We start from the raw sequence: 12,609 nt of genomic DNA on the forward strand, positions 1-12,609 counted from the left end.
GAATATGGTGGAATAATTTCCACTTGCCTGGATGAATGCAGCTCCAACAACACTCAAGAAGCTCAACACCATCCAGGACAAAGCAGCCCATTTGAATGACATCCCTTCTGCAACCATTTACTCCTTCCATCACTGATGAACAGTGGCAGCAGTATCTGCAAGATGCACTGCAAAAACTCGCAAAGGTTCCTTAGGCAGCATCTTCCAAACCCTCGGCCACTACCATCTAGAAGGACAAGAGCAGCAGATTCCTGAGAACCCCACCACCTGGAGATTCCCCTCCAAGTCTCTCACCATCCTGATTTGGAAATATAGAGCAGTTCCTTCACTATCGCTGCGTCAAGATCCTAGAACTCGCTCACTAACAGCATTGTGGGTGTACATTCTCCACAGGGACTGCAGCGGCTCAAGAAGGCAACATACCTTTTCTTTTTTTTTAAATATTTTTTATTCTCCTTTTTCACATTCCGCCCCCCCCCCCCCCCCCCCCCCCCCACATGCTCGCCTCAAAGTCCCATCAAAACCTGATAACCAGGCTCCAATGTCCGCAGCCCTCCTCTTTCCTCGCCTCTGTTTACGAGCCGACTTTAGTTAGCTAGTGCGGGTAGTCCCCCTCTCCCCCAAAAAGGCATACTGTCCCCTCCCACCCAGTCCCAGAAGAAAAAGAAAAACAATCTAACCGATGAAATTCAATGGAACAACATATAGCCGGCGCAACAAAAAAAAAGGAGCAAAACTGCCAATCAAACCAAACAAAATCTTAAACTCTATGACAATGTGAAGTCAAGTAAGTTACAATACAGGTCAGTGAAAAGAAAGATATAACATTTATACATTTTCCAGTTCCCCAATCACAATCCACAATCTCTCTTCCAGCTCTGCTCCTCATGTCTGTCCCAAGCCTTCTGCCTTCATGAATGCCTCAGCCACCTCCACCATTTCAAAACAAAAATCTTTGGTGTTATACGTCACCCTCCGCTTCGCCGGGTTTACCATACCAAATCGCAGTCCCTTGTTGTACGGTGCCGCCTTCACTCGGCTGAGCGCCGCTCGTCTCTTTGCCAACTCCACTGTCAAGCCCTGGTAAATCCAAACTCTAGCACCATCCCACTGCACCTCCTGCTTCTGCTTCGGCCAGTTTAACACCTTCTCCTTCATGTGGTATTTTTGGAAGCAGATAATTACTGCTCTTGGCGGCTGGTTTACTTTGGGTTTCGGCCTTAACGACTGATGAGCTCGGTGCAGTTCATACCGGGAGGGGTCTTCACCCTCCCCCATCAACTTCGCCAGCCTCTTCGCAAAGTACTCAGTTGGCCTTGAGCCCTCTGCCCCTTCAGGTAAGCCCACAATTCTCAGATTCTGCCGCCTCGAGCGGTTCTCCAAATCCTCAAGCTTTGCTCGGAGTCCTCTGTTAACTTCCACCACCCTCTGAAGTGTGTCCCCCATCGAGGCTGGTCGCTGTGCTGCGACATGGCCTTCATCTTTTCACCCTGTTCTCTCACCTCAGCCGATGTCTTTGCCACATCCACCCTCACCGGGGCGATTACCTCCTACACCAATGATCTCAGTGCGACCGCTATCTCCTTCCTCAATGCCTCCATGTGCCTCTAAAACTGCTTCCCCAGCTCCGCAGCCATCACCTCGGTCATCCTTTCCACTGTAAGTAGTGCGGCCCCACCACGCGGTCCGGCATCCGCCATTTTGTCTGCACTTTTACTGGTCGTCTCCTTTGGCGGCGAACCCGTGTTTCCTCCATTCCTCACAACTGTTTTTTATTTTTTTATTTAAAAAAAAATTTAGAGTACCCAATTATATTTCCCAATTAAGGGGCAATTTAGCGTGGCCAATCCACCTATCCTGCACATCTTTGGGTTGTGGGGGTGAAACCCACTTCACAACTGTTTTTGGCATCCCTTAAGCACTTAATATTTTTCTCCTTCTTTCTTCAATCTTGAGATAAATAATAAAATAATAAAATAAATGTTTAAAAAATGAAAAATTAAATTTACATTTTTTTTTAAATAATAAAAATACTTTAAAAAAAATTTCTTTTTTCTTTCAAAAATCAAAGTTCAAAGCATCTCTTTTCCTGGGACCAGACTTCAAACATCCCAAAAATGCATTTTCAGCGGGGGGCCACTTGGTGTGCGCTGCACCCCCTCTACATCTGTGCTGGATTCAGTCCTCGCCTCAGGCCACGCTTCACCCTGCCACTTGCTTCGGGCTCGATGCCCCTGCTCCTCCGGTCACAGGGGTCCCCACTGGCTCCAAACCTGCCCGACACGGCGCCCGTCCCTCAGGCCCCAAAAGCTGAAGAAATTGCGACCAGCGAAACCCCTGGAAAACGCCGAAATACCGCCAGAACGGCGGGAGCCCCTCTCCAGCGCAATCGCTCCTCTCGCACGCGCCCGCAGCACACCTTCTCAAGGGCAATTAGGGATGGGCAATAAATGCTGGTCCTGCCAGCAACAACCACATGCCCGAAATTAATTTTAAAAACCTGTGCCATGGCGGGGGAAGATCCTGTGCTGTTGTAGAAGGGCCTGGTACATAAAGGGTTAATGGGAGACAGAGTATGGCACTGCCCACATAATGATGTAAGAAGGCACCTGACCCAGAGGCAGGGACATGGGGACAGTTGGGTTAAGACCCAGAGTGGAGACAGCTCCATGCCTGTACCCTCTACTGTACATACGTACATAGTTTTGAGTTGTTAATAAAGATTTGCTGTTACCATACTGCAGACCACAAAGCCTACTTCATGGTGTCCGAAGTACAATTTTTCAAGGTCGCAGCCATGGGATTAAAACCCCATCCTCACAAGAATGCTGAGAAACTACAAAAAAGGAGACTTTAAACAGAGTCTGCACTGAACCTAACCTGAGCTACAGACACTGGGAAAATTCATCAGAAAGTAAAGAGCTCCAGAGACAGAAGAGTCTGGAAACAGGCAAGGAAGGGAAAAGTGTTACTCAAGCGAAGATCCCACTGCAGCCTCCTTGGAAGCCCAGTTTCAGCAGCGCTTGCAGCCCACAAGTGTGAGGTAAAATCTTTGAAAACAATGAATCGATCTCAGACTGCGAGTCTCAATACATGTCTCTCTAGTCCAGCAAAATAAAATGATGAATAAATCTTTTTGATGGCTCTGAGTGCCTCACGGTTGTCCAAGTTTGGAAACACCAAATCCACGGATCTTTTCTAAGAGTCCTGACTTATAATGTGATATCGCTGAATCAATTCAGTCAGAAGCTAGTCGATCTACACCACCATTGCAGCCCTTCTTCAGGCACCATTGCCATTTTGAAAAGCCCGCCAAAATCTAGCAAGTGTGGGAAGATCCTGGGCGGGATTCTTTCATCCCAACGCCGGGCCAGAGAATCGCCGGGACCGGCGCGAATCGCGGCACACCGCCCCAATGCCTGTCCACCGATTCTTCGGCGAGCGGAGAATCGGTGCCATTAATGCCGGCGCGGTCGGCGCTGCGCCAGTCAAGGGCTGTGCTGCAGGGCTCCCCCCGGTGATTCTCTGCCCGGGATGGGCGGAGCGGCCACGCAAAAAAAGCCGAGTCCCGCCGGCATTGTTCACATCTGCTCTTACCCAGCATGGATGCATCCAGGGCCTGTTTTGTTCCGTGCCGGCCCCTGTAGCCCTATGCCATGTTGCGTCGGGGCCGGCTCAGAGAAGGGAGCCACTGCGCATGTGCACATTGGCGCCAGTCCCACTGCGCATGTGCAGACCCGCGGTGCCCATCTAATGCCGGGAAGCGGCAGCTGGAGCGGCTTGGGTTGCTTCAGTGCCGTGCTGGCCCCCTGCAGGGGTCAGAATTGCTGCTCCTGAGGCCATGTCGATGCCATCAAGAAACGCGACAGCGTTTACGACGGCGTCAACACTTAGCCTCAGGATCAGAGAATCTCGCCCCCTTTGTTCAGCAGTAACTAACGACACCATCCTGGATACCTGGAATCTCTTTTAAAATCTTCAAAAATGGGTTGCAATCCCATACTTGCAGCTCCATTGGGTTCTGCCAGAAGCCGTCACAGAATTAGTCTTTGGAGAGGAAGATATTTAAGATACAGCATTGCTACAAATCCAAACAAAGAAACCAGAGGCAGAACAAGTTTGTACACCTCTTTCCTCAATTGGGACAATGGCAGATGACATCATTGCATGACAAACTGATCAGCCAAATTTGATGATGTTTTGAAATCTTTTTGACATCAATTTCAACTTGCGATCTAATAAAATACCGGAGAGAAGTAAATGTAAGAAAGCCCAGGTGCATAGGGAATCCACTGATTCCTTCATTAATGATCTCTATAAGATGGCAGAAGGGTGGGAACGTGGAGATTTAAAGTCGGAGCTAATCTGAGACAGAGTCACGGTGGTTGTTGCAGATGATTTACTCCCTGGCTTCCAACAAGCCAAAGATGATCTTCTCCCCGACAAGGTTATCCAGTTAGTGAGACTGTCTGAGCTACATGAACAACACAGGATCGGGCTGAGGCGTGAGGGGTTCTCACTGGGCAGAAGCTAACCCTCGGTCCACCATGTCACATCACGAAAATGTAGGGACCACCCAAGTCCCTGAACCGCCAATCAGTGTAACTTTCCATCACCGTGGTGCAAAGCATCCTCATTGGAAAGATCAGTGTTCTTGCCCAAGACAAGGACGCTGCTAAACTATTTTTAGTCAGAACCGCAACACCATACAGTTAGCCCAAAGGCCACCATGAGGTTGAGACTGAAGGCACACAGTCATACTTCTTGGGTGAGATTAAAGAAAGCAGCTTTACATTTTGGAATGCTGTGCTGGAATTCTCCAGCCGTTGGGATTCCCTATTCCTGCTGCCATCAGACTTTTGAATGGACCTACCTTGTATTAAGTTGATCTTTTCTCTACATCTTGCTCTAACTGTAACATTATATTCTGCAGTCTCTCCTTCCTTCCCTATGTACGGTGTGCATTGTTTGTACAGCATGCAAGGAACAATACGTTTCACTGTTTACTAATACATGTGACAATAATAAATCAAATCAAAAATCAAACAGTGGTTAGCACTGCCGCCTCACAGTGCCGATGACCAGGGTTCGATCATTGCCCTGGGTCACTGTCCATGTGCAGTTTGTACATTCTTCCCGTGTCTGCGTGGATCTCACCCCCACAACCCAAAAAGATGTGCAGAGTAGGTGAATTGGCCACGCAAAATTGCCACTTAATTGGGAAAAAAAGAATTGCGTACTGTAATTTTATAAAGAAAAAGGTTTGTCCATCATCATTCCAGGCCTTGACAAGTCCCCAATGGTCAGACCAACCTACCGCACATGAGCTAACCTCCAGTGGAGGTGGTTCCAGATAGGGATCAACAGTCTGAGGAATGTCTACCTTCATCCAAGATGATGGTGCAGTAGGTGAACACAGCACCCACTGGGCACACATTGCAACTTCCTGCCAGCGTGCCAAAGCCTCAAGGGATGCTGGAACCTTTTAGTACTTGTGCACCATCAACAACTGTGCTACTAAATTTTATTTTTGCCACAGGAATGATCTTCCTTAGGAAGAAAAAAACACCGTCAAGTTGACGGACATCATTTTCATCCCCCTTTCAAGAAATATTCAAGAGTAACACAACCATCCACCGCCAAACCAGCTAGGCATGGGTTAACATCAAATAATTGAAGAAATGGATGAAACCATACCCAAAAACCAGTCCAACCTCCAAGCCAACAAAAGGAACAGACAGCGCCACTAGAGTCTATCACTCTCCCGGCAGAATAGCCAACGAGATGTGGAAGGGTTATGAAGCATCCAAACGTCGTGAAGTTTCTAACTGTAGGGGCTTGAGCGGGTACTAAGAATGTTGTTAATATTAATAGTGTAATATCAACCATTTTGGAATAGCAGTAGGTTTGTAACAATGAGGTTGATGCATGAGACTAATAGCAATGTAAAACTTGGAAGTAAAGTTTACTATTACTGTGGGATAAATACTTGGGGGAAGGTGCGGTAGGCAAGTCTGGTACAGTGATGTAAAAGATCACCTGTCCCAGAGCCAGGTTCAGTCCGCAGATGGACCCACTTGAGGTCGATTAGATTTTAGACTTAGATTTATTGCCACATGTACCGAGATAGTGAAAAGTATTGTTCTGCGTACAGTCCATGCAGATTGTTCTATACATGAAAACATAGGACAAATAGTGGGTGGCATGGTGGCACAGTGGTTGCACTGCTGTCTTGCAGCGCCAGAGCACCGGGTTTGATCCCAACCTCGGGTAACTGTCTGTCTGGAGTTTTCACCTTCTTCCTATGTTTGCGTGGGCTTACTCCGGGTGCTCCGAAAGTTTCCTCCCACAGTCCAAGAATGTGCAGGTTAGGTGGATTGGCCATGCTAATTTGCCCTTAAATTGGGGTGACAGGGAGAGGGTGGGGCATTGGGCCGAGGTGTGCTCTTTCACAGGATCGGTGCAGACCCGATGGGCCGAATGGCCTCCTTCTGCACTGTAGGGATTCATATGATTCTAAATGAATAGACATCGGGTGAAGAATACGGAATGTAGTGTTACACAATTGAGGGATCAGTTCAGTCCATAAGAGGGTCATTCAGGAGTCTGGTAGCAGTGGAAAGAAGCTGTTTCTGAATATGTTAGTGCGTATTCTCAGACTTTAGCATCTTCTGCCCAATGGAAGAGGTTGCAAGAGAGAATAACCCGGATGAAAGGGTCTTTGATTATGCTGTCCACTTTCACAGGCAGCGGGAGGTGTAGACAGAGTCAATGGATGGGAGGTGGGTTCGGGTGATGGACTGGGCTGTGTTCACGACTTTCTGTAGATTCTTACAGTCTTCGGCTGAGCAGTTGCCAGATCAGGCTGTGATGCAGCCAGATAGGTTGCTTTCTATGGTGCATCTGTAAAAATTGTAAGAGTCAATGTGGACATGTTGAATTTCCTTAAGTTTCCTGAGGAAGTATCGGCGCTGTTGTGCTTTCTTGATTGTAGTACCGATGTGGGTGGACCAGGAAAGATTGTTAGTGATGTGCATAGCTAGGAATTTGAAGCTGTCAGCCAACTCCACCTCGGCATCATTGATGCAGGCAGAACAAAATAATCTTTATAGAATAATCTTTATTGGCACAAGTAGGCTTTACAATGAAGTCACTGTGAAAAGCTCCTCGTCACCACATTCCAGCACCTGTTCAGGCCTACAGAGGGAGAATTCTCCCTCTAACAGCACGTCTTTCGGGACTTGTGGGAGGAAACCGGAGCATGTGGACAACACTTCGCTTCCTGAAGTCAATGTCCAGCTCCTTAGTTAAGATCTCATTAAGACCTAGAATGCGGTCAGCTCCATGCCTATACCCTCTACTGTAAATATATACATAGTTTTGAGTTGTTAAATAAGACTTTGTTAAAATCCACCAGACTGCATAGCCTACGTCAAGGTATCCAAAGCAGGATTCTTCATGTTGCATGATCAACTGATCCCCACGCCTTGCCTGTTGCACTCAAGGCTACTGTGACCCTCGATTTGAAGGCAGCTGGCCCCTCCCATATACCCCTGCAGTATCCCTCAATCAGCTTCCCACTGGTGTAACACCACCATCACTAATACACTCTCAGATCACCTCATGGACCACATCAACTTGCCCACAGATTTGGTGTTGCAGCCGCCAAGGGTCTTGCCACTCGAGCCGGCTTCCCACAAATTCAGAGTGGCTGACTGTACCCATGTCACAATGAGGACACTGATGCAGCAGCCAGAGACATTTGCAAACAGAAAATCATCCCATTCCCTCAACGTGTAGGCTGCATGCGACCACGGTCAGACACAGTCAGAGGCCACAAAACGAGCAATATAATTGGAGGAGGAGCGTGAAGAGGATTCCCCCATGTCTGAAGTCGATTCAGGCAATGTTGATTGAAAATCTTACTCCTTCCGGCCCTTTCGAGCATTTTCTGTTACATTTTCAAATTTCCAGGAATCAGGATTTTATTTATTGTTAAATTGTTTTTAATCAAAATGAAGCTCGCAGTTGTGAAGGCAGTTGCTGCAATGTAACTTTTGATCATCCCAAGACTACTTATAGCCCCAATGAACTATTTTCCTCATATGTTTCCACTGCCACTAAAATGCACACCAACATCGACTGCATGAAGCAACATTCAGATATTTCTTAAAAACACAGAAAATATCGAGAAGGGCCGGTTGCATTTGCCAGGAGGGAAACAAAAGTGAACATCCTCGACCTGAAACGCAAAACTTTGTTTCTCTCTCCTGCCAGACTCACTGGAGCATTCGCAGCATGCTCCGTTTATATTTCGGATTGCCAGCATCTGCCGCATTTTGCTTTTGTTTTGCAAGATATCCCGTCTGGCTGCTGTCAAATGGGCCAAATATTCAGCCGCGATAAAATGCACTGATTCGCTGCTGAGAACAATTCATTATCAACCACCTGGAGCACAATTTTGGGCCCAAATGTACAAGTGCCCTCAAACTTCAATTAATCTGATTGCCAGACTGGAGTCACTCCCTCCTTATTGATGAGGCCATTTCACAGGATGATGTGCAGGACAAGCTACAATGGATAAAGTGAGTGAGGAGCCTGGCTGAGGGTGAATATACATCATCAGTACAACACCGCACTGGACAACAGGGCGAGTAGCACAAACCATTGAACACTCGAATTTTAATAAGCAACAACTCCATTATTGTCTGAGCACGTGTCCATGTTTGCCTTTAATCAGTTACAACTTGGATTTTCCAGTACAACTTTACTCTTTTCACACACTTTTCCAGAAAAACCTCAATTTTCCATGTCCTGATGGAGAGGCCGTTTGAAATGTCTCCAAGTAACTATGGCAACGCGTGCTGCAAAGGCAATGCAGGCAGCGGCCAGCAGCACAGCTGGGGAAAGAGAAGAAATAATCAGTGTTAATATTGTGCACAATGAATACAATTGGAGTGAGGAGAACAGGATTAAACTACAAAGAGAACATTGTTTTAATTCTATGACTATTCCGATGGTCTTGGGAAATATATGTTAACTCTTCGTTTCTTTTCATTTGAGAATAGGATCATGGGAAAGTGCGGAGCTGAGGTCAGAGATCAGACACAATCTTACTGAATGGTGAGAAAGGCTTGAGGGGCTGTGTGCTTATTCCTTATGTTCATTTTGCACCAGACAAATTCTAAAAGAAGCAGCCCACATCCCATCTGACTTCTTAGAGGTTGATTCGAGTGTGCAGACCGATTGGTAAGCTTTCTCCTTATTTAGAGCTCGGTACGAAGGAAATGGTTTCACTAGTGTCATGTCCAGCTGCAAACAGGGCATACTATCTTTCAATTAATTCCTGCTGGAGAGAGCATCCATTTTCTCCATTCTCGCTCTCCTTTACCCTTGGAGACACCAAGGACAGCAACTTAGAGGTCCACACTCTGGGAAACGCTGGGAAACACCTGGCTAATCGTGCACGCTAACACGTAGATTCAGGTAGATCATGCCCATGGCCTCGGGTAGATCATGCCCATGGCCTCTGGGTCACCATCTCCTAGGCATCCATACCTCCACTTTAAGCACCTGGTGGTAGCTGTAGTTTGTACTAACTGCCGGAGAACTGCAGAAGAGGTGGCTATCCCTGAATGTAGTGCAATCTTCACACACTACTTGGCTTGTACCAGCTAAGTGGATTTTTCCCAGGAGCGTGTGAGAGAAGAAAACATATAAAATGTTACAGTTGAGGTTTAATCCTGTTGACATCAGGATCGGGCTACAAAGTAATGGCTCAAAGCAGGTCACAAAATGTTTCCATCTGCTGTGACTGAGATAAAGTCAGCTTCAAACTTGTCTTGGGCCTATTATTGGAAATAAAAATCGCTTGGAGGGAAATATTTCCACTGGCCACTAATCTAATTTTCTCAATATCCTTGGGCAACTCTGCACAATTCACCCTGGGGGGAGAATGTTAAACAGTTGTTCCATTTCAGCTACTGCCAGTGTGACATAACTCACAGACAATGTCAACAAGAAAAGGATTTCGGACCAACATAGAAACATATGTAGGAAATAGAAGCAGGAGGAGGCCACTCGGCCCTTTGAGTTTGCTCCGCCATTCATTATGATCATGGCAGATCATCCTGTTCAATACCCTCATCCCACCTTTTCTCCCATATCCCTTTAGCCCCAAGGGCGATATCTAATTCCTTCTTGAAATTACACAGCGTTTTGGCCTAAACTACTTTCTCTGGTAGCAAATTCCACAGATCCGCCACTCTCTGGGTGAAGAAATTTCTCCTCACCTCAGTCCTAAAAGGTTTACAGCTTATCCTCAAACTGTGACCTCTAGTTCTGGGCTCCCCCACCATCGGGAACATACTTTCTGAATCTATGCTGTCTAATACTGTTAGAATTTTGTAAGTCTCTGTGATTTCTTCTGTATATTATTCTTAGGACCCTTGGATATTCTGTTTGGGATAAATTCCTGCTTTGCACTAAATTACATCATTCTTTAAACAAGCCAGTGTCAGGAAAGTGCACATACTTAACCCAAATGCAGAAACTAGTCCAATGAAAATAGCATGCAAAAGGAAATGATTTGGTTTGTTACCAATTGTTATATTATTTTGTCCGTAACACTCACCGATATAGATGTTGTTTCTAGTTGGAGATAGAGTGTTGTAATTTCTGTCTACAGATCCTGACAATGCCACAATTATGACTGGATAGACTGTAAGTGTGTAGCGCACATACTTATCAAACAAAAAGTTTTCTAAATTGAACCTGCGGGCAAAAATAATAATTAATAATTGATCTGTCAATACAGTAGTAAGAAAAAATATATTATATTGCTTAATGCTATAGTTAATTTGACACAATTAGTTATTGTCTAGTGGCATGGACCAGCAGCTTGGATACTGCGGCTCTACAGCACCCTCCAGTAAAGAAATAGCACAGCACGGTTTATTTTACAACATGTGCAATGCTCTTCTAACTCATCGGCAAACTGCCAATTTTCTGCCGTGCTCACTCACCATCCCTCCTCTGCCGAAAGCACTGGTGGAATGGTGACTCAGTGGTTAGCAATACTGCCTCACAGCACCAGGGACCCAGGTTCAACTCCGGCCTCGTGCGACTGTTTGTGTCGAGTTTTCACATCCTCTCCGTCTCAGTGTGGGTTTCCTCCGGGTGCTCCGGTTTCCTCCCACAGTCCAAAAATGTACAGGTTAGGTGGATTAGCCATGCTAAATTGCCCCTTAGTGTCCAAAGGTTGGGTTGAGTTGGATTACAGGGATAGGGTAAGGGCCTGACCCTAGGTAGGGTGCTCTTTCAGACGGTCGGTGTCGATCCGATAGTGAATGGCCTCATTCTGCATTGTAGGGATTTTTATGATTCCTTCTATGGTATGGGCTCAGCTCACCATTTAGTACTATCCTATTCTTCATATATGACTCTAAGCAGTGAGTAATGATAGACGTGGCATGGATTACACGATAGACGTGGCGTGGATTACATGGAGGGTCATTGAAACAGAATTCCTGGTCAATTTCCCCCTCCAATTTTGCTGGGTGCCGTTTCCACTGATCGTTCAGCTAAACTTTGCAGGGACAAAACTAGGCGATGAATGAGATGCCGGTTAAAATGTCCATCGGCTTTGGTTAAAAGAGTACTGTCAGGGTGAGAGAAGGCAAACACTGAGAGCTGTATTACTACGAGTGACAATTCAGTACGAATTGATTACATTTCAGGATTCTACCCAAACTGGAAGGGGCAGTGAAATTAAAAGACATTTCAGAAATTACAGAGTGAACTGAACAAAATATGTGAAGATCTGAACAGTGGTAGATTACATTTAATGCATATTGCACACAGCATTAAAAACTGGACAACATACATACGTCGTGAATGGTGTTGAAGTAGCCAACGATGAAGCTGAATGAGACTAAGGAATCTTAATAGGCTCAATGCTCAACATGTCCAGTCAAGGTAGAGCAGCAATCAACAAAGCTAATAGGATGATGATTTGCAGAGCCAGACAGTGGAGTATAAGATAGAGGGAGTCATGTCCAGACTGCACAGTACTCTGGTCAGACCACATCTCATCATCCAAAAACAGGCGAGACTTTCAAACTAAGGAGGAAGGATGTAAAAGTGTCACAAAGCTGCTCCATGGTGTTACGAGTTTAAATTATGAGGAAAGTCTAGATAGTTTGGCTTTCAACTTGGAAGAAGTGATCCTATAGATGTATATAAAATAGTAAATGGCAGGAAAAAGTTACTACAGAATATTACTGTGGTGGTATGATTAGCATAGCTGCCTGCCATTGGTGCAGAACACCGGCTTACCATTGGCCCTGGTCGGTCATGTGCCTCTCGACCGGTTGGTTGAGACCAGTCACGTGACGGCTCCCCGATTGGTCGAGAGGCTGAGTTAACCCCGCCTCCAAGGCGGGGTATAAATACCCAGTACGCCCGACGGTTGTCCTTGTACTGTAATCGACTGCAGGGCTAACATCTAGTAGATTAAAGCCATACTTTTGTTCAGTAACTTGTTCTACTAGAAATTTGAAGATGGAGCTCCGGATCAAGCCCAAATGTCTCCGCATCAGCCCGCAAACT

The 12,609-nt window shown here is 46.1% G+C and overlaps 1 protein-coding gene across 1 annotated transcript in view; it reads right to left on the bottom strand.

The window, feature by feature from the left end:
- Positions 1 to 8,704: 8,704 nt before the first annotated feature.
- The window catches only part of si:ch211-161h7.5, a 59,307-nt gene continuing 55,402 nt past the window's right edge, over positions 8,705 to 12,609 (bottom strand). The window contains exons 7-8 of the mRNA XM_038808483.1: positions 10,634 to 10,804; positions 8,705 to 8,900 (exon numbers count right to left, since the gene is read on the bottom strand). Coding sequence (XP_038664411.1) covers positions 8,800 to 8,900; positions 10,634 to 10,804 — 272 coding nt within the window. The 3' untranslated portion in view covers positions 8,705 to 8,799. The remainder of the gene's footprint in view (positions 8,901 to 10,633; positions 10,805 to 12,609) is intronic.

This window comes from Scyliorhinus canicula, chromosome 10 (assembly GCF_902713615.1).
Source record: "Scyliorhinus canicula chromosome 10, sScyCan1.1, whole genome shotgun sequence".
NCBI lineage: Eukaryota > Metazoa > Chordata > Chondrichthyes > Carcharhiniformes > Scyliorhinidae > Scyliorhinus > Scyliorhinus canicula.